At 40.7% G+C, this 23,004-nt stretch overlaps 1 protein-coding gene across 1 annotated transcript in view; it reads left to right on the top strand.

Annotated features, from left to right (window-relative positions):
* LOC126356240 (pre-mRNA-splicing factor ATP-dependent RNA helicase PRP16) overlaps window positions 1-22,568 on the top strand; it is a 202,213-nt gene extending 179,645 nt beyond the window's left edge. The window contains exons 18-21 of the mRNA XM_050007065.1: window positions 1,708-1,868; window positions 1,956-2,110; window positions 15,918-16,135; window positions 20,925-22,568. Coding sequence (XP_049863022.1) covers window positions 1,708-1,868; window positions 1,956-2,110; window positions 15,918-16,135; window positions 20,925-21,006 — 616 coding nt within the window. The 3' untranslated portion in view covers window positions 21,007-22,568. The remainder of the gene's footprint in view (window positions 1-1,707; window positions 1,869-1,955; window positions 2,111-15,917; window positions 16,136-20,924) is intronic.
* The last annotated feature ends 436 nt before the right edge of the window (window positions 22,569-23,004 follow it).

The following is a 23,004-nucleotide window of genomic DNA, read 5'->3' as shown; positions in this document are numbered from 1 at the left end:
ACTTGTCACAGCCATCGTGGATTTTCCATTGCCCAGTAGTGCATATTATGCCGGTTTACGTTACCGCTGTTGGTGAATGACGCTTCGTCGCTAAATACAATGCATGCAAAATATCTGTCATTATCCCGTAATTTCTCTTGTGCCCAGTGGCAGAATTGTACACCATGTTCAAAGTCGTCGCCACGCAATTCCTGGTGCATAGAAATATGGTACGGGTGCAATCGATGTTGATGTGGCATTCTCAACACCGACGTTTTTGAGATTCCTGATTCTCGCACAATCTGTCTGCTACTGATGTGCAGATTAGCCTCGACAGCAGCTAAAACACCTACTTTGGCATCATCATTTGTTGCAGGTCGTGGTTGACATTTCATGGCTAAACACTTCCTGTTTCCTTAAATTACGTAACTATCTGGCGAATGGTCCCGACACTTGGATCGTCCAGAATACCAAGCAGCATACATAGCATTCGCCCCTTGGGCATTTTGATCACGACATCGACCTTTTCCGTAATTGGTAAACGCTCCATTTTAACACGGGTAATGTATCACGAAGCATATACCGTCCGCACTGGCGGAATGTTACGTGATACCACGTACTTATACGTTTGTGATTGTTACAGAGCTCTCTATCACAAAGCGAAAAAAGTGGTCCAAGTAAAACAATCATTTTTCTTTACGTACTAGACGAGTATGTAATAAAAAATGCGGTTCCTATTTAAATAACTCAGTTGATATCCATTTGACCTATGGCAGCACCATCTAGCGGGCCAACCATAGTGCCATTTGATATCCCCCTTCAAGCTAGACAAGTTTTGTTCTTTGTAATTTTTTCATTTGATGCTTATTTCATGAGATATTTGGCCCAGTCACTATCAATGGACCACCCTGTATACGTCACAGTCGATACCTGTCCCAGTCAGATAATTCCTTCATTGTGTGTTCTACTCTCTCTCTCTCTCTCTCTCTCTCTCTCTCTCTCTCTCTCTCTCACACACACACACACACACACACACACACACACACACACACACAGTGTATTGGAGTTTTTCCCCATTCCATTCACATATGGCATGTAGGATGAGTGGCTCCTTAAATGCTTCTATATGTGCAGTAATTTGTATAATTTGTCTTCACGATACCCAGGGAACTGGAGTATATCCCTGTATTCTTCATTTATTACTGTTTAATGCGTCAGATACAAAGTCTTCTTGATGCATCTGTGGGCACAAATTGTAACAAAGACTGCAAGATGTTCATATAGGTGCCTAAGACTACCAAAAACACAGGAAAAGGTAATACTCAAAGTTAAACACAGCATTCCATTGTTTCTTAAGGTTTGTCAAGTTTCTGATTACTTTTAAATTCTATGGGCTTGGCACTGAAAGTGTAAATTACAGTGATTTAGTGGAAGTGGTAGGACAATGAAAACTGTAATATCCTGACACCAGTAAGTGGGAAGTGTAACCAGGAAAATTGTTTTCGTTAGTTTATATCATGATAAAAATCCATATCTTAAACTTGCATATAACATTGTAATTTCTGGTTAATATATTTAATTGTTGTTTAGATTATTTGCAGTGGATGTACAAAGGGATTGTTTTAAATCATTTTACATTGTTCTGATACAAAGTTAACCACCATATCACTTTTAAGAAAAATCAAATGTTGGGTCTCTTATTCTAATATTGATTGTATTTGTTCATAGTTACTCAGCGGCTTGGTGCAATGATCACTTTATACATGTTAAAGCCATGCGTAAAGTTCGTGAAGTTCGTCAGCAACTGAAAGATATATTAGAACAACAAAAAATTGAAGTTGTTTCTTGTGGAACAGACTGGGATATAATAAGGAAATGCATTTGCTCAGGTAATTAAATCTGTTGAACAAAATCATTAAAGCTAGATGTTTCCGTTTTCTATTTGAAAGTAATATGTTATAATAATTTATTTCCAGCATATTTCCACCAGGCAGCAAGACTTAAAGGCATTGGTGAATATGTAAATTGTCGTACAGGAATGCCTTGCCATTTGCATCCAACATCAGCTTTATTTGGAATGGGTTTTACGCCAGATTATGTAGTTTACCATGAACTTATTATGACTGCAAAGGTATGTCATTTCAGTAAAAATAATCTTACCTGTTATGTAATTGTTCTTGTTTTCTGTATACACAGCTTAACATGATAATGTATCAATGAAAATAATGAATCTTCAATTTTTGAAATACTTTGCGACTGGATAGATAGACAATCTACTCACCAAGCAGCAGCAGTAGAACACACACATATACCCATTAAGGAAATTTGCAAGCTGAGCCAGTGGCTCCTCCTCCTTGCAGAAAGGTCAAGGGGGAAGGGAGAGGGATGAAGAACAGGACTAGCAGGTTTTAGGAAATGCGGAGAGCTCGGAAAAGCCACCCAGAACCCCAGGTCAGGGGAGACTCACTGGACGGGATGAGAAAGAAAATCTTTTCATTCTCATCCCGGCTGGTAAGCCTTCCCCTGACCCGACATTCTGAGCAACTTTCCCAAACTCCCTTGTACTGTAAGACAAAAACAACACATGACCACAATGAACCAAATTTTATTCTTCTCCCACATACATGCCGACAACAGTTGAGAACATGTACAAACAATGCAAGGACTGATACAACCAATTGCTGACAATAAGTATGAACACAATATGAGAACAAGTGCCACTGATCTGAGCTTATAAAGTCAAGGGCTCTGATAGATGGTGCGGCGGAGCTGTGCCGAGTGCACAAGTCATGTGGTACACTGCAGGCAGGCCCTAGTGGCTGGAATGCACAGATGCTGGTGGCAAAATATTCAAAATGTAGCATGCCGGTGGCATAATGCTGCAGCTCATATCAAAGTCTTATATACAGTGTCATAACACCCTAACCCCCTTTGGGATAGGCCATTTCGCCGATGTGGGCATTGGGGTAACTGTTGAAACATTGGTGGTCTCTGTGATGGACACGGCAGGTGATGGCAGCACTGGAGGGAGATTCTGGGTTGGAACCAGTGAGTAGAGGGGGCAAGTGGCACTGCCATGTACATACACAGTGGCTGCTCCTCTGCAAAGTACCGTAAGAGAGGATCAGTGCCAACAGTGCTGATTGCATCGCATTGTCCGGTTCCTCAATGTGGTGGAACTGCACCAACAATGAAGGCTCAGGCTGTTCAGTCGGGAGACCCTGGGGACACTGGTGTTCAAGAACTCAAAGGCGCTGGCCCAACCAGTGACAGAATTACAGATGGCAGTGAAGTATCTTGGGAAGACTGGGTAACAGGCGAGGAGAGGCAGGAGGTAGTGATATCCACAAAGAGTGCGAGTCCACCCCCATAGGAAGGACAGAGCACTGAGGGAGGAGGTGGGTGTGAGAGCTACAGATCCACGTCTCATGCTTTTGTATGAGGACTCACACCGTCACGCAGCCGCACACCGGTGCATAGCATACGGAAGCGGCAGCCTCAGCAGCTGTGGTCTGTTGCCAGGATCCACTTCAGATGGCAGTTGACTTCCCACGCGTAGACTGGGGAGCCTGGAGCGAACCATTACAAGCCTGCATCAACAGTCTTTGGTGGGGGCATGAGCAGATTCAGAATGATATGTGCCTGGTGACCAAGAAGTGTCTCCACTGGACTGCAATCTCCCTGTGGCCTACATTTGTAGGAAGTCGAGAAGCATGTCAAGGCATTGTCTTTCTATGAGCTCTGCTTTGCTGTTAGATTGGGGGTAAAAATGAGGAGCAGGAGCAGTCACGTGGCGAATGTCTTGACAGGCGTAAAAGTTGTGGAAGGCCTGAGGCACAAACTGTGGATTGTCATCTGTCAAAAGTGTATAAGGCACTCCTTCAATAGAAAAGATTTCAGATGGGGCCTGAATTATAGCTGTGGCTTACATTAAAGGACAGTGGATGATGTATAGAACCATAGAGAAAGTATCAACAACGAATCCCATGAATGCCGCAGAGCGTGCCACAGAGAGTGTGTCACATATGACGTCACCTGTTGAGTAGCACACTTAGAGCAGGCAGCGACAAGATGTATGATGCCATCATCGATGCCAGACCAAAACAGGTGTCTAATGGTCCTATAACTTGGTACACAAGACCTCCAGTGTCTCTGATGTGGGAGCTGAAGCACATCCCACTGTAGGGCAGCCGGGATCACAACCATAGGTAACAGCCCGTCTTTAATGAAGAGTACTCCATCAGATCCTCAAAGGCAGTGATTTAAGGCAAAATAGTTATTCAAAGTACCAAAAACCCCAGCCAGAGGCCTGCCCAGCCAACCGTGCTGAATAAAGTGAACAACTTGACACAAAACCAAATTGGCGATGACAGCCACTGCCATCCAACAGCCCTTGATAGCAAACCCTTCCACTGTATATTGCACTTCAACATCTAAGTGAAAACAAAGGAGTTCATCCTGATTAAAATATCCAGTCACAACGGAAGCTGAGACCATGGGTTAGCATTGGCATGCCACATAATAGACTGAAAATGTATTTCAAAAGGTTTAGTGAGAGCGAAAGAAAGCCCAGTGTTGGAGATAATATGCTGCTTTGTCAGGCAATGAAGCAGAAGGGTTAAACACCGAAACCAAGGAATTTTGGTCTGTAATGAGGTGGAACTTAGATCTATACAAGAACACATGAAAATTTTTGAGGGTGTAGACAATAGCAAGTGTTTTGCTTTTCAACTTAGGAGTAGCGCTGCTGAGTGGATTTGAGCATTTTTGGTACTTGCGTTATCGGACATTCGGAACCATCCTCATATCAGTGTGTGAGGACAGCCCTGAGTCCATACAGAGAGGTGTCCATAGCCAAAACTAGGTAGTGGCCAGGATGGAAAGTAGCCAAACAAGCAGCAGAAAGTAATTTAGATTTCAAAAGTATGAATGTACACCCACAGGCCAATATCCACTGAAGAGGAATGTTCTTGTGAAGCAATGCTTGCAGGGGATGACCCAAATCAGGATGGACCAATGCAGTCACATCAGGGATAGTAAGCAATTTTACCTGTGTATGGTTGGAGTTCTTTGAAATTTGTAGGGTGAATCTGAGCTGTGACTTTGGCAACATGATGACATAAAGGCCTGTTACCATTTTGAGAAACTTCAAACCCCAAATACACAAATAATGGATGAAAAAAAGTATGACCTGGCCAAGTTGCATTTCAACCCCGCAGTATGTAACACTGTGAACAAGGTGCAGAAGTTACGTAAATGCTCTTCCATGCTCTTCCTTTGGTTTGCCCATCACAACAATGTCATCGAGGTAGTTGATGCATCCCAAAACAGGTGTCAGCAGCTGTTCCAAAAAATTGCTGAAAAATCAACAGAGCGCTAGCCATACCGATCGGGAGGTGCTGATATTGGTTACACCCCAAAGGTCGTGTTAATCACAAGGAGCCGTTTAGAATCCTCATTGAACAGATCATGTAGAAAGGCTTCAGGTAAATCATTTTTGAGAAAAACTGACCCCCTGCTTGTTTAATAAATACCTCATCTGGACAGGGCAAATTGGAAGGTGTCCATGATAGAGTGAGCATTAACTGAAACTTTAAAGTCACCACAGAGGCAAAGCTGACCAGTTGGCTTTTTAATAGTCACAAGGAAAGTAGATAACTCACTTAATGTGATAAACTCTCTGAATCCCACAACATCAGCCTATTCAATTCTGATTTCACTTGCTCACACAAAGGCTCTAGAATAAAGCATGTGTAGAAAAAATGCAGTTTTGATGTAGCTTTGTGGATAATATGGGCCACTAAATTAGTGGCACAAACCAACCCATCCGTGAAGAGGAACTAGAACTCAGGAAATAGACACTGTAACAGCTGGTAAAGGACCTGGTCACAAATGAAGTGGACTGTGTCCAGAATGGAAAACCAAAAGCATAAAGAGAATCCAAACAGAACAAATCTGCAATGCCACATCATCCACTACAAAAAATGTCAAGGAATGAATCACAGATCTATACATAGTGGGAGCCATAAATTGCCACAAAACTAGAATATGCTGCTTATTGTAGCTCACCATAGGTCAAATAACCAGAGACAAGGCTGGATATGTCAAATCCACCTGTTTGTGTGTCCAATAAATACATGGCTGCACACAGATCTCCTCGTAGTCTCAGGACTTTGTCCATCACTCTCATTTTAGTTAACAGTTTATGTTCTGCAAGCAATGGAAACGCACACTTAACATCCATGTTCTTACAGACGCTATATGTCTTTTCTCTGACTGTTGTAAGTTGCCCATTGATTAGGGCATGCGGTGCTGTCTTGTTTCACGAAACAGTATGGGCAAAATGGCGTACAGAGTGCTGCCATTGCTGTGGTTGTTGTTTGGTACATTGCTGTCCAGTGCAGTGTAGGATCCGGGTTTGTGTCGCTGCCACATCATGCTCCCCCTGAAAACTGGCTGATTCCTGATAACGAGGAACAGGAGCCACTGTGGTGATGTCACATTAAGCCTCAGTCTCATCACCAACAGCACGAGATACCTCAGAAGATTGAGCAATTTTTAACACTTCAACCAAAGATGGATTCTTGTACTGTCTTGCATGTTGACACACCTCCTTGTCAGGAGCCAACTGAATGATAGTGTCACAGACCATAGAAGCAACATCGGAAACATGATGAGCATCAGTAACAAACTGACTTTTGCAACTGAGGCCATGGAATTCGGCCACCCAGCCCGGTAGTACTGGTGTGGCTCTTTACGACAACAGTAGATATCAGTGTGCACTGCAATGATGTGTGTTTGTTTATAGTGATAATTTGACTACCACCTATGCATGTTGTTGAACAAAAGTGATGCAGGCTAACAGGCAAAATGGCTGGTAGATCTGGGGAGAAATCCAAGAAAGGAATAAAGCCTTACAGATGTTTGCATCAGTGACACCAAAAGTGAGGAAGTGTTGCCAGAGCTGCTTCTCATAAGCTTCACAGTCTTCAGCCACATTGTTGTAAGGCGGAAATGGCAGCAGGTAGACTGGCAGTGTGGAAGCTTGTATAGGCACTGTGGCCAGCAAGTTAAAGGTAGCAACTGTAAGAGCCTTCTGCTTCTCGAGGAGAGATTGGAGCACTGCCTCCTTGGCCAGAAGCAGCGAAGCAACAACCAAATAGACTGAACAACTGGTAGTGGACACTACATGCATCACCAGTTGTGTTGTATTGCAAGATACGTACAACACCACAACCACAATGAACCAGAGTTTATTCTTCTTTCATATACAAGAAAACTGCAGTTGAGAACATAGACATAAACATAGAAACAATCTAGGTACTGATAAAAGCATTTGCTGACAATTAGTATGAACACGATATGAGAGCAAGTGCCTGCTGCACTGAGCTCATAAAGGCGAGGGCTCCGGTAGGCAGATGTTGTACCATATGCACAAGACATGTGACCAAAAGCAGGCAGGCTCTGGTGGCCAGCTTGCACAGATGCCACTGATGGATTATTCAGAGCGTAGCGTGCTGGCGACCTGGTACTGTAGTGTGTATCCAATTATTACATACAGAGTTATAGCATTTACCGTTTCCTAAACCTCACCAGTCCCTTCCTCTTTATCCTCTCCCTTCCCCTTCAACCCTTCTGCCAGAAGAAGGCGTGACTGGCTCCAAAAGTTGGCAGATTTCATTAACCTTCGTGTGTGTGTGTGTGTGTGTGTGTGTGTGTGTGTGTGTGTGTGTGTGTGTGTGTTCTCCTGCTGCTGCGTGGTTGAGTAGATTTTTTACCCATCTGGTCACTTGATATTAACATGTTAATGATTTTATAGATAACTAGCCGTATCCTCAGTTTTGCTTCACTTTGAACCTATTTAACTTTAGTCACACATTTTCATTAAGAAGTAAGTGTTGATAACTGCATTGTGTTGTTTGTGCCAATTGTTAAGTGTATTATAATAAAAAGTTCTCTTCCATGCATCTCAGTGTGTTGTTCATTAATTTTGATAGTATTTCTTGTCTGTATAACCCTTTTTTCTAGCATTTTTTCCTCATCTTCAGGATTTTGATAGCAAGTGAATTTCCCTTTATTTGTGTGCAATGATTGTCAAACTACATTGCCCATTCCCAATCTTGACAAATCATAATGGAGAAGCCCCAAGAAACATTACCTTCAAGAGCTAACTTCGTCACTATTGACATTATTTTGTCATTGTAAGTCTGAAATAAATTCAGTCACTTTTAACATCGATGCCCTGCACACATAACCTGTGTAACATACTTTACAAATTAGTGGTGTACTTGGACACATTTCCTGTAACTTTCACTCATGACAGCTTTTTGAATAACAGTCATCCACAAAAATTGATACTTCTTAAGCTTTATCATCTCATATACCTGTAAGAATATTTATTTTCCTGCCAGAGTGTTTAACATGCATTTACATAAGACGCAAGAGATGCCATTATAAACTATATTGCAGCAGGCTATATTCTGCAGCACATCAGTGATGGCATAAGTACTTGATTCATATTTTATGTCACCACAAACTCATTTCTGTTTTTAAAATTTTGCATCTTGGAAAGTTTACTGTGTAATAATAATAATAATAATAATGTTGTTGTTGTTGTTGTGGTCTTCAGTCCAGAGACTGGTTTGATGCAGCTCTCCATGCTTCTCTGTCCTGTGCAAGCTTGTTCATTTCGCAGTACCTGCTGCAACCTACATCCTTCTGAATCTGTTTAGTGTATTCATCTCTTGATCTCCCTCTACATTTTTACCTTCCACACTGCCCTCCAATACTAAATTGGTGATCCCTTGATGCCTTAGAATATGCCCTACCAAGCGATCCCTTCTTCTAGTCAAGTTGTGCTACAAACTTCCCTTCTCTCCAATTCTATTCAATACCTCCTCATTAGTTATGTGATCTACCCATCTAATCTTCAGCATTCTTCTGTAGCACCACATTTTGAAAGCTTCTATTCTCTTCTTGTCCAAACTATTTATCGTCCACGTTTCACTTCCATACATGTCTGCAATCCATACAAATACTTTCAGAAACGACTTCCTGACACTTAAATCTATACTTTATGTTAACATATTTCTCTTCTTCAGAAACACTTTCCTTGCGATTGCCAGTCTACATTTTATATCCTCTCTACTTCGACCATCATCAGTTATTTTGCTCCCCAAATGGCAAAACTCATTTACTACTTTAAGTCTCTCATTTCGTACTCTAATTCCCGCAAAATCACCTGATTTAATTCCACTACATCCCATCATTCTCGTTTTGCTTCTGTTAATGTTTGTCTTACATCCTCCTTTCAAGACACTGTCCATTCCATTCAGCTGCTCTTCCAGGTCCTTTGCTGTCTCTGACAGAATTATAATGTCATCGGCGAACCTCGAAGTTTTTATTTCTTCTCCATAGATTTTAATACCTACTCCGAATTTTTCTTTTGTTTCCTTTACTGCTTGCTCAATATACAGATTGAATAACATTGGGGATAGGCTACAACTCTGTCTCACTACCTTCCCAACCACTGATTCCCTTTCATGCCCCTCAACTCTTATAACTGCCATCTGGTTTTTGTAAAAATTGTAAATAGCCTTTCGCTCCCTGTATTTTACCCCTGCCACCTTCAGAATTTGAAAGAGAGTATTCCAGTCAACATTGTTAGAAGCTTTCTCTAAGTCTACAAACACTAGAAATGTAGGTTTTCCTTTCCTTAATCTATTTTCTAAGATAAGCCGTAGGGTCAGTATTGCCTCACATGTTCCAACATTTCCATGAAATCCAAACTGATCTTTCGCGAGGTCGGCTTCTACCAGTTTTTCCGTTCGTCTGTAAAGAATTCGTGTTAGTATTTTGCAGCCATGGCTTATTAAACTGATAGTTCGATTATTTTCACATTTGTCAACACCTGCTTTCTTTGGGATTGGAATTATTATATTCTTCTTGAAGTCTGAGGGTATTTTGCCTGTCTCATACATGTTGCTCACTAGATGGTAGAGTTTTGTTAGGCCTGGCTCTCCCAAGGCTGTCATTAGTTGTAATGGGATGTTGTCTACTCCTGGAGCCTTGTTTCGACTCAGGTCTTTCAGTGCTCTGTCAAACTCTTCATGCAGTATCTTATCTCCTATTTCATCTTCATCTACATTCTCTTCCATTTCTATACTATTGTCCTCAAGAACATTGCCCTTGTATAGACTCTCTATATACTCCTTCCACCTTTCTGCTTTCCCTTCTTTGCTTAGAACTGGGTTTCCATCTGAGCTCTTGATATTCATGCAAGTGGTTCTCTTTTCTCCAAAGATCTCTTTAATTTTGCTGTAGGCAGTATTTATCTTACCCCTAGTGAGATAAGCCTCCATATCCTTACATTTGTCCTCTAACCATCCCTGCTTAGCCGTTTTGCACTTCCTGTCGATCTCATTTTTGAGACGTTTGTATTCCTTTTTGCCTGCTTCATTTACTGCATTTTTGTATTTTCTCCTTTCATCAATTAAATTCAATATCTCTTCTGTTACCCAAGGATTTCTATTAGCCCTCGTCTTTTTATCTACTTGATCGGTCACACAGCTTGAGGCTGTTGCCAATGGGCATCACTGTGGGGTCCGGATGGGGGTTTGTCGGGGACTGCCAGCTTGTCCCACACATCGCCCGATCGGTCTACGGCTGTGGCCGCCCGGGATGCTGCCCACATTGAGGCTGATCCCTCTCCCGTGGTAGAGTGGGAGGTCGCCTCTAGGTGTGGCAGGGGGCGAAAGAAATTCCACAGGGCTGAATGGAAGGCCTCTCCAGTTTTTCTGACAAACTGGTTTCAGGATCTGTCTCTGGCTGATACTGATCTTCGGCCAGACATGGCTGCTTGTCCTGTTCCAGAGGTTGCCTCTCAGTCTGCAAGATTCGGTCGGTCACAGAGGATGGGCTTACTGGTAGTTGGGAGCTCCAACTTCAGGCATGTAATGGGGCCCCTTAGGGATAAGGCAGCAAGAGAGGGGAAGAAAACCAATGTGCACTCCATGTGCATACCAGGAGGAGTCACTCCAGATGTGGAAATGGTCCTTCCGGATGCCATGAAGGGTACAGGATGCCAGGGTGCACCCATCTGCAAGTGGTCGCTCATGTTGGCACCAATGATGTGTGTCGCTATGGATCGGAGGAAATCCTCTCTGGCTTCCAACAGCTATCTGATTTGGTGAAGACTGCCAGTCTTGCTAGCGGGATGAAAGCAGAGCTCACCATCTGCAGCATCGTCAACAGGACTGACTGCAGACCTTTGGTACAGAGCCGATTGGAGGGTCTGAATCAGAGGCTGGGACAGTTCTGCGACTGTGTGGGCTGCAGATTCCTTGACTTGCGCCACAGGGTGGAGGGGTTTCGGGTTCTGCTGGACAGGTCAGGAGTCCACTACACACAGCAGACGGCTACACGGGTAGCTGGGGTTGTGTGGCGTGGACTGGGCAGTTTTTTAAGTTAGATGGCCTTGGGCAAGTTCAGAAAGGGCAACAGCCTCAAAGGGTGCGGGGCAAAGTCAGGACATGAAGCGACCAAGCAGCAATCGGTATTGTAATTGTAAACTGTCAAAGCTGCGTTGGTAAAGTACCGGAACTTCAAGCGCTTTAGAAAGCACCGAAGCTGAAATCGTTATAGGTACAGAAAGCTGTCTGAAGCCAGAGATAAATTCTGCCGAAATTTTTCCAAATGCACCGATGGTGTTTAGAAAGGATAGATTGCATGCAACTGGTGGTGGCGTGTTTGTCAGTGTTAGTAGTCATTTATCCTGTAGTGAAGTAGAAGTGGATAGTTCCTGTGAATTATTATGGGTGGAGGTAGTACTCAACAACCTCCTTTTACCTCCCGACTCGGCAGCATTAGTGGCAGAACAGCTGAGAGAAAATCTGGAATACATTTCACATAAATTTTCTCAGCTCGTTATAGTCTTAGGTGGAGATTTCAATTTACCAAATATAGACTGGGACACTCAGATGTTTAGGATGGGTGGTAGTGACAGAGCATTGAGTGGCATTATACTGAGTGCACTATCCGAAAATTACCTCAAGCAATGAAACAGAGAACCGACTCATGGAGATAACATCTTGGACTTAATGGTAACAAACAGACACAAACTTTTCGACTCTGTAAGAGCAGAACAGGGAATCAGTGATCGTAAGGCTGTTGCAGCATCCCTGAATATGGAAGTAAATAACAATATAAAAAAAGGGAGGAAGGTTTATCTGTTTAGCAAGAGTAATAGAAGGCAGATTTCAGACTACCTAACAGATAAAAATGAAAATTTCTGTTCCGACACTGACAGTGTTGAGTGTTTATGGAAAAAGTTCAAGGCAATCGTAAAATGCGTTTTAGACAGGTCATGCCGAGTAAAACAACAAAGTTAGGAAACTACTCCGAAAGCAAAGAGATCTTCACTCCAAGTTTAAACGCAGCCAAAACCTTTCAGACAAACAGAAGCCAAACAATGTCAAAGTTAGCGTAAGGAGGGCTATGCGTGAAGCGTTCAGTAAATTCGAAAGTAAAATTCTATGTACCGACTTGACAGAAAATCCTAGGAAGTTCTGGTCTTATGTTAAATCAGTAAGTGGCTCGAAACAGCATATCCAGACACTCCGGGATGATGATGGCATTGAAACAGAGGATGACATGCGTAAAGCTGAAATACTAAACTCCTTTTTCCAAAGCTGTTTCAAAGAAGAAGACCGCACTGCAGTTCCTTCTCTAAATCCTCACACAAACGAAAAAATGGCCGACATCAAATTAAGTGTTCAAGGAATAGAAAAGCAACTGAAATCACTCAACAGAGGGAAGTCCACTGGATCTGATGGGATACCAATTCAATTCTACACAGAGTACGCGAAAGAACTTGCCCCTTCTAACAGCCGTGTACCGCAAGTCTCTAGAGGAACTGAAGGTTCCAAGTGATTGGAAAAGAGCACAGGTAGTCCCAGTTTTCAAGACGGGTCATCAAGCAGATGCGCAAAACTATAGACCTATATCTCTGACATTGATCTGTTGTAGAATTTTAGAACATGTTTTTTGCTTGTCATTTCTGGAAACCCAGAATCTACTCTGTAGGAATCAACATGGATTCCAGAAACAGCAATCATGTGAGACTCAACTCACTTTATTTGTTCATGAGACCCAGAAAATAATAGATACAGGCTCCCAGGTAGATGCCATTTTCCTTGACTTCCGGAAGGTGTTCGATACAGTTTCGCACTGTCGCCTGATAAACAAAGTAAGAGCCTACGGAATATCAGACCAGCTGTGTGGCTGGATTGAAGAGTTTTTATCAAACAGAACACAGCATGTTGTTCTCAATGGAGAGACGTCTACAGACATAACCTCTGGCGTGCCACATGGGAGTGTTATGGGACCATTGCTTTTCACAATATATATATATAAATGACCTAGTAGATAGTGTCGAAAGTTCCATGTGGCTTTTCGCGGATGATGCTGTAGTATACAGAGAAGTTTCAGCATTAGAAAATTGCAGCGAAACGCAGGAAGATCTGCAGCGGATGGGCACTTGGTGCAGGGAGTGGCAACTGACCCTTAACATAGGCAAATGTAATGTATTGTGAATATATAGAAAGAAGGATCCTTTATTGTATGTTTATATGATAGCGGAACAAACACTGGTAGCAGTTACTTCTGTAAAATATCTGGGAGTATGCATGCGGAATGATTTGAAGTGCAGTGATCATATAAAATTAATTGTTGGTAAGGCGGGTGCCAGGTTGAGATTTATTGGGGGAGTCCTTAGAAAATGTAGTCCATCAACAAAGGAAGTGGCTTACAAAACACTCGTTCGACCTATACTTGAGTATTGCTCATCAGTGTGGAATCCATACCAGGTCAGGTTGACAGAGGAGATAGAGAAGATCCAAAGAAGAGCAGCGTGTTTCGTCACAGGGTTATTTGGTAACCGTGATAACGTTATGGTGATGTTTAGCAAACTCAAGTGGCAGACTCTGCAAGAGAGGCGCTCTGCATCGCGGTGTAGCTTGCTCACCCGGTTTCGAGAGGGTGCGTTTCTGGATGAGGTATCGAATATATTGCTTCCCCCTACTTACACCTCCTGAGGGCATCACAAATGTAAAATTAGAGAGATTCGAGCGTGCAGGGAGGCTTTCCAGCAGTTGTTTTTCCCGCGAACCATACGCGACTGGAACAGGAAAGGGAGGTAATGACAGTGGCACATAAAGTGCTCTCCGCCACACACCATTGGGTGGCTTGCGGAGTATAAATGTAGATGTAGATCCTCTGCTACCTTCACTATTTCTTCTCTCAAAGCTACCCATTCTTCTTCTACTGTATTTCCTCCTCCTGTTCTTGTCAATTGTTCCCTAATGCTCTCCCTGAAGCTCTCTACAACCTCTGGTTCTTTCAGTTTATCCAGGTTCCATCTCCTCAATTCACCACCTTTTTGCAGTTTCTTCAGTTTTAATCTACAGTTCATAACCAATATATTGTGGTCAGAGTCCACATCTGCCACTGGAAATATCTTACAATTTAAAATCTGGTTCCGATATCTCTGTCTTACCAATAATAATCTATATGATACCTTCCAGTATCTCCAGGTTTCTTCCATGTATACAACCTTCTTTCTTGAACCAAGTGTTAACTACGATTAAGTTACACTCTGTGCAAAATTCCACCAGGCGGCTTCCTCTTTCATTCCTTACTCCCATTCCATATTCACCTACTACGTTTCCTTCTCTTCCATTTCCTACTGTAGAGTTCCAGTCACCGATGACTATTAAGTTTTCATCTCCCTTCACTATCTGAATAATTTCTGTTATCTCATCATACATTTCATCAATCTCTTCCTCATCTGCAGAGCTAGTTGGCATATAAACTTGTACTATTGTGGACTTCGTGCCTATCTTGGCTACAATAGTGCGTTCACCATGCTGTCTATAGTAGTTTACCCACATTCCTATTTTTTTATTCATTGTTAAACCTAGCCCTGCATTACCCCTATAATAATAATAATAATAATAATAATAATAATAATAATAATAATAATATCATCAACAATTTGGAAAGGATCACCCCGCCCTCCAAGACAGCCTATCAATACCGCATGTAGCAGCCCTCTCATGTCCGTGTCACATCCTTACACACTTCCACAGGCAGCACAGTACCCTCTCCCATTCCTGCCTCACTGTCCCTTCCCTTTCGTGCCCCTTGTCTCCCCATTATCACCACCACCCACACCAGCAATTCCCTGTTCATGTCAGTCACAGTTGCAGATGGACCCAAAGCACACAGAACAGTTGCTGTAAGTGTGTGACTTGTGCTCGTATGAATGTGTGTGTGTATGTTTTCTGTTGGGGAAGAAGAGCTTTGTCCAAAAGCTTAATTGTTTTAATAGCCTTTTTTCATTGTGCCTGTCTGCAACTCAGTGCCTTCTCTCTTGTTTTCCATTTCTCACTTAAGTTGTCATGTGAGCATGTGGTATATGACTACAAAAGTCAGATGTTGACTTGAAACTTCCTGCCTTACTTACGAGTCAAATGTGAGGGATGGTTGTGATAGAGCTCGTTGTTGCTTCATTGTTCATTGCTTATCCTCTTGTGGTGTTTCTCTCCAAAGATATATACAGCCCTATGGATGATTTACCTCCAGCTTTGATTGTTTCTTTCAGCTTTTATTTACACTGGTGTGCTCTTAACTCAGTATTTGTTAAGCATGAAATTTTATGTTTCATTACTGTAGTTTGTTATACAGATTGACATTTGTGATAAATTTTGTTATCATCAAAAATTTCTAAGATTTATGTAGTAACTTGGTGTGCAAATAAACGATACAAATAAACAAACAGTTCAACTATTGAAAATGAAATGGTGGTCTGTCACTTTTTACCCTGTTTGGAGAATTTGTCTCTGACATTGTTAATGTATCTGTCATTTCCTTCTCTATAGGAGTACATGCAATGTGTTACTGCTGTGGATGGCCACTGGCTGGCAGAATTGGGCCCTATGTTCTTTTCCGTGAAGGAAACAGGTCGCTCAGGAAGAGCCAAGAGACGACAAGCTCTGGAGCATCTTCAAGAAATGGAAAGTCAAATGAAAATTGCACAGGAAGAGATCAGACTGCGCAAGGAAGAAGAGGAACGAAAATTGCAAGCAGCCTCAAAAGCGTAAGTGTGACCACTGAACAGAGAAATCAAATGTTGAGGATGCAGATGCGTTATTTCATTCATAATTATTTGATATGATGACTTAATGTTAATGATTTTTTACATATTGCATATTTTCACATATGCCTGTGTCCTATGTTTCAAGGATGTTATCCATCACAAATTTAATTAAGGCAATCATACTTTACTTAGTTGAAGGGCAGAGCTCCGATACAGGTATACAGGGGGAAGTTAAGAGCTGTAACTGTGTGCTTAGTATCCCTCTCATGTCCCTGTTTTGATTTAAAAAGTTTCATTATTTACATATGTGGTGTCTGTTCTTTCAAAATCAGGGCAAGATCTCTTCAATGCAGATGCACACCAGCGAAATTGTGTGAGTAATGAAGATGAGGGGCAAGGGGACACTTCATTAGTAGTGTTTGAATTTGGGTCTGACGGGAGGCATGCTAGGGTAGTCTGTGCATTTACAATGACCACCATGTTCATGTGGCTTAGTGGCTAGAGCGTCTGCCTTGTAAGCAGGAGACAAGGGTTCGAATCCGAGTCCCAATTGATTTCAATGCCCACTCACATCCAATGTCTGTAATTCTTTCATGTCTTAGTTTCATTATTATTCATTTTAATTGAAATATTCTGTAGTATGAAAGTTGTGTGTTTCAAATAATTCAGAATGAACAATGTATGTAAATATATTCACTGTTTATTTGTCGAGTATTTTTACCCAGTACATTCAGTAGTGCAACTGTTAACCACTTCTGCTGCTCTTAATCAGTGCACTGCTTCTATAGTAACACATTATCATAATCTCTTCACCCATCTCACTAATTAATATTTATCATCTCATTACATTTCCCGTGCTCACTCATCATCTACATTAATCTTCCATTTTATATCAATTACTTCTCCATCTAACACTGCTCTACTAATTCTGACCAACTGAAAATTCTAAACGCTTCCTCCCAACTCACACAAGTAATTGATTAATAACAGTGTACAGTGCTGTGCCAGACAGCCTTGTTCTTGCTGGTATTTAGTCCCTGCACACACACCAGCCAGCAGTTCCCCCCTCCCCACGTCATACCTTGCTGTTCCTCTCCATTCCCCACCCCACTATAGTTTGCTGTGTTCGTTCAATGCCAAAGTTGCATTCTGGCTGCAGCAGACGGAGGTAGTGGTCGTGTGTGTGTGTGTGTGTGTGTGTGTGTGTGTGTGTGTGTGTAGCCTGCCTGTTTGCGTGAATGTGTGTGTGTGTGTGTGTGTGTTTTCATTTCTGAAGAAGGGTTTGGCTGAAAACTCAATGTGCAACAGTCTTTATGTTGTGCCTGTCTGCAACTCAACTCATCTATGCAGTGAATAGCGATCTATCATTTTCACAATATTTTAATTGACTAATAAAACACAAGTACACTCAAACAAAAAACCTTGCATTATCAATACTACAATACCAAACAGTTGTCTCCTAGGTTACCAAAGACCTTGGCCTTAGTAGATACGGAACACTTATGGTATGTATGTTGTGTCATTATTTGCCCTCATTCCTGCCTCCATGTATCCATCCTTCCATTGAGAGGAGTGTTTTCAAATCCCCATCTGGACATCCAGATTTTGGTTTTCCATGGTTTCTCTGCATCAGTCAAGGCAAATAGCAGTATGATTCATTTGAAAAGAACACAGTTTTTCTGTATATTTTTCCTGTCCAACTGTGTGCTCCATCTCTCATGATATTGTCATTTATGGGGTGCCAAGTGCCAGTCTTCCTTCCTTCCTTCTGTCCTCCATTCTCACTCCAACACAGTAGATATATTGATTTGTTAAACAGAATCAGTTAAATTAACTATTTAGCTAAAATTCATAGTTGACTTGATTCCTCTTTGTTTTTGGTACTGCCAAGCATCAGTAATTTTCCAGGTGGAACCATTAACCATTAACTGGACTCAATAGACTTTTGAATTGGAGAGTTCTTTATCAAATGCCATCAGTAATTTTAGAGCAGATTTGCACCCATATATCTATGGGATTGCTTGATTAATGAATGAAATATTTTTGGTATGAAGAGTTAAAAAGTAAGTACCAAAGGGAAAATTTTTGAAGAACTAGAATGAGATGAATGACAGTGTACAGTGAACAATATGTGCCCTAGAAAGAGAGAATAAATTGAAGCAGTAAATGAAGAAGCAGTATGGATCAAAGAGGATTATTTTACTTTCTGCTCCACTGGTCTGTGCATCTTAGCATGTCGAAATTCTGTTTTTTATCTCACCAGAACCATCCTTCGTAAGGCAGTGTTTGTTCTTTCATGTTGGGTGTTCTTCATATTTGTAGTTTACTTGTACACTCTAAGAGCATTCGAAGTTTTATATTTTCTGTTCCTCCCTAAAAGTGCCACAACTGCATTGCTCATCAGTATTTATGAGCACATGAAACACTATCTTCCCTACAACCTAGGCCTCCATGCAAACATATTTGCACTTACAGAAAATTCCTCAACACCTACACCAACCACCTCTTCCTCATTTTGTTCTCCCACAACTACACTATGGATCGTGTCCACATATAAATCTCTTCATCTCATCCTATGATGACAAATATAACTCAGAAGCACCCACTTTGTCACCCAGTACTATACTCGCCTCAAATGGCGCAATACTCCTCTGTCAAACTCTCAGATCAGATCATCTCTCCTTGATATTGTTCCAACATGACTCACTGGCACCTTCCGTAGCCGTTCAAAAGTCCATGACATCCTTGTCAAACCATGCAATGAGTCCATCCAGCACAATTTAGGGCCATAGGTGTATGTGTGAGGGGGGCATTGTCTGTGTACCTTGTCAAGTCAAGCAAACACCTGAAGTCATCCAGGCAATGTATGAAAAAAGCTCTAGTTGTGTGCAGACACCAGTTGGAAGAACTGAATGGGTTATGAATGTTATGGGACTAAGACAAGGAAGTGTGTTATCACCACTGCTATTTATAATGGTGATGGATGAAATAGCCAGAGAGATGAAAGAAGCCCACAGCGGAAGGGGGATGAAGCTGTTCCTATTTGCTGATGATATTTTGATGTGGGGAACAAGCAGTAAGGAGGTACAAAAACAAATAGACATCCTAAATATTAGGGTCGAAAAATATTGAATGAAATTTAGTGTGAAGTAAAGCAAGACCATGGTGGTAACCAGAGGGGATAGAGAGGGCAAGGGACAAATTCATATTAAGGGACAGGATATTGAAAATTTGGGCAACTTATTTGGGAAGTATATTAATGGAGAATGCTCGTTTGGAGGCAGAAATTAGCAAAAGAATACAACAGAGTAATATATTTTACCAGTGTGTGAGGAGCTTGGTATGGGGAAGGTAAGTGCCAATGAGATGCAAGCTGGTGCTATACAAGACTTACTTCACACTCATACTAATTTGCAGCTCAGACACTTGGACTATGACTAGAAGATAGGAGAGTAGGATACAGTCCAGTGAAATGAAGTTTCTGAGAAGTATGCTAGGGCAAACAAGGAGAGACAGAGTGAAAAATGAAGATGTTAGGAAGGACATTGGAGTGGAGAAGTTGACTGAGAAAATCGAAAAGCATAGATTAAAATGGTTTGGGCATGTGAAGAGGATGGGAGAGGGAAGAATACCAATAGAATGATGGAGTTCAAGATTGAGGGCAAGAGGCCAAGAGGAAGACCAAGAACAAGATGGATTGATACAATAAATATGAGTTTAAGGAGGAGAACCCTGCTATGGAGCCAAATTGCAGAAGAAGAATGGTGGAAAGACCAAGTAAAGTGGCAAAGTGCCATTTACACCCCAACCCAACCAGATGTTGGATGGAGGGGAAACGAAGATGATGATGAAAATTCTTAAATCATAAGTAGTGCATCACATACATGTTCCATCAGTTTCTGTGGAATCTTGCTCGAATTCCTGAGCCAGAACAGAAAAGCAGCACAGTAAAGCTAATTCCAGTGAAATTAAAAGTATAGAATGAAATACACTCATTGTTATTTGTACTGTTGCAGGCTATTTATGGTGATAAAGTGAGAGAAAGAGGATTTATCATACACACAGCTATTTTCCATTGTTGCAGCTGTGCTTTCATTCTCACATTTACTGAAAGAGGCAGGCTCACTAATTACATCTTCACTGCAAGCTGAGGAGACTTCAATTGAAAGTTAAATATTTTGTATATACAAGTAGGATTAAATTCACAAGTCATTTATCTTATAAATAATAAAATGCACATAAAAATATTACTGAAAAGCTACAGTAAAAGAAAAAAATGGGCTTATGGACATGGTTGAAGGGAAAAAGGCAGAAAGGGGCATGAAAAACATCTTTTTGCAATGAGAGCCAAACTGTCCACTGTGGTATCTTTCTGCAGAGCTTCCATTTATCTTAAGAGAAAAGGTTCACATCTAGAAATCCTAACCCTGTTTATGAGGAACATACAAGTTCCAAATATTAGGGATAGTTTTTAAGTACTTTTAACTGTTTTTGTCGAAATTACTTGAATTGTAGAATTCTGAAAGAAGGTACTGTCCAACCATTCTGTCTCTTTATAATTTAACAATTTTCTCTAAAAAGATTATCACAAATAATGAAATTGTTATTAGAAACTCTCATAACTCTGTTACTGTTGTTCCTGGCATTCTTTTTCCAATTAGTTACATTACTTTACACCATGTCATTTTACTGTAATGGCTTATTTCATATTGTATGTGATATTACTGCTTATATTATTTACATATGTTATAACTGAAATGCACTGATACCAGAATTAAAATTTTTACAGTGGTGAAATTGTTACACCTGGCCTTCGAGAACCTGGCACACCTGCAACACCTAGAAGAACCCCAGCACGGTTTGGTCTTTGATGGAGTAAAGCGAATAGTTCCTGATTAATATTCAAGGATAAAATGTTTTGTTTGCCATTGCTGAAGGTGTTTTGTTTTCTTATATTTCATTTATTAAGACTTTTTTCATTGACATCTCAAGAGTCCTGCGATTGTATTAAACTTTTAGCAGGTCACAGCTGTGTTCATAAAATGAAGTACTACACTGTTATTGACCTATTTGTTAGTCACCATGTTTGCATTATTGTACAAAATGGGCATTCAAGTAAACATATTATTTTTTTACGTGTGTATAACAAAACCATTACTAAACATGATTGTTTTAGATAGCCTTCTCTTGAATGGCACATGGAACATGGTGACTCAAAAGCATAGAATCCTCATGAATTTTATTTTAAGAAAGATAGTCATGTAAAATTTTGTATATTTGATATGTTTGTTTAGCTCTTGGAGAAGTTTATAATTTAAAATTACTCTGTAAAGAAAAGATGTACATTATTAGATTTAAATAGAATTTGTGAATATAATGTCACAATAGATTATGTACATGTACATGTGCATGTTTTTAAGGAACATACATGGAAACTGATAAAAAAGATAGTTGGCTATCTACAAATGTGCAGTATTCCTTTAGTAACACAGAACTTGTGTGTTACTATTTCATCGTAGCAGTGGAAGGTTTAGATGGGTGCCTCCTCATGAGAAATGCAATATATATTTTAAGATGTTTGAATAGTCATGCATCAGTACTACTAAGGGACCGATGTTTTGTCTTATTTAAGATTTGTTCTGTTCTGAGTACTGTGGCAAGCATTAGTTTCATACGGTGCACTTCAAGTAATCTGGATACAAAAACCATTCCTTCACATTGCTGTAGTATTGTGAAGCCTATATTTTTGGTACCATGCGATTTCTTTGGTTACAGTATGCCACATTATCACACATTATGTAAAACATATTTAGACAGATTTTCCAGTGACTTGAAAATTCAGTTCATTAGATTTAACTTGCAGTTTACTCATTTTTAACTACTTCTGTCTCCAACACTGTGCCATTTAAACAAAAAAGAAGTGTCTAGTAGGGGATCTGTAGTCAGATTCTGTGAACTGTAATGTTGTTAATCACTGGGTTTGAGAATTCAATAGATGGATAAGACTTTAACCTTCACTGCCATTTTCCTCTTCCTTACTTCTCCTTTTGCTCTGTCTCTTCTTTTCTTTCTGTCTTGACCAGCATTTATCTAGAAACTGCTAGACACAAAACACAGTACTGTGATGAGTTTTCTCTTTTGGTTGCAGACATAGAAATAATACTTCACATGAGTGAAAATGACCATGGTGAAGTTCATGGAACATCGTTTTGTTGCTGGAGTTTGCAGTCTTTGTGTTTTCAGAATGGATTTCAGAACCAAAAGATAATCAATGACAAAGCATTCTATTATTTTAAAACTGTTTTAAACTAGTTTCCATAAAATGATAGTACAATTTTTATATTTTTTGATTTCTCTTCTTTGCAAAAATGAACACTTGTTTTATAAAGTTCTTTGTTTAAAAAATGTAAATAAATAGAGTATAAAAACATAACATTGTTCTGTTCATTCCATACATGTGTGCCTATCCCCATCTCCCAACCCCCTCTCCCTCTCCCTCTCACTCTCTCTCTCTCTCTCTCTCTCTCTCTCTCTCTCTCTCTCTCCCTGTCTCTGTCCCTGTAACTGTCTGTCTCTCAAGATTCTTCCTAGAAACTTATATATTTGTCTGCAAGATGAATTAAATGCACTGAAATGTATTGATGGTAATGAAATCAGTTAAGATGCAATGACATGAAATAGTATTAGTGCAAATTCTTTAAATATGCTGAACCTGAACCTGCGTGGTAATGAATCAGTAGTGACAAATGAAAATTTTTACTGGACTGGGACTGCAGATATTCTATTTATTCCAAGTAGTTGCCTTAACCATTAAGCTGTCAAAGTGTGGCTCCACAAGCCTGATGATTCAAACTTTTTCTGTCACTGAT

The sequence above is a fragment of the Schistocerca gregaria genome, chromosome 3, assembly GCF_023897955.1.
Source record: "Schistocerca gregaria isolate iqSchGreg1 chromosome 3, iqSchGreg1.2, whole genome shotgun sequence".
Lineage (NCBI taxonomy): Eukaryota > Metazoa > Arthropoda > Insecta > Orthoptera > Acrididae > Schistocerca > Schistocerca gregaria.
This window is presented reverse-complemented; position numbering and strand designations above follow the sequence as displayed.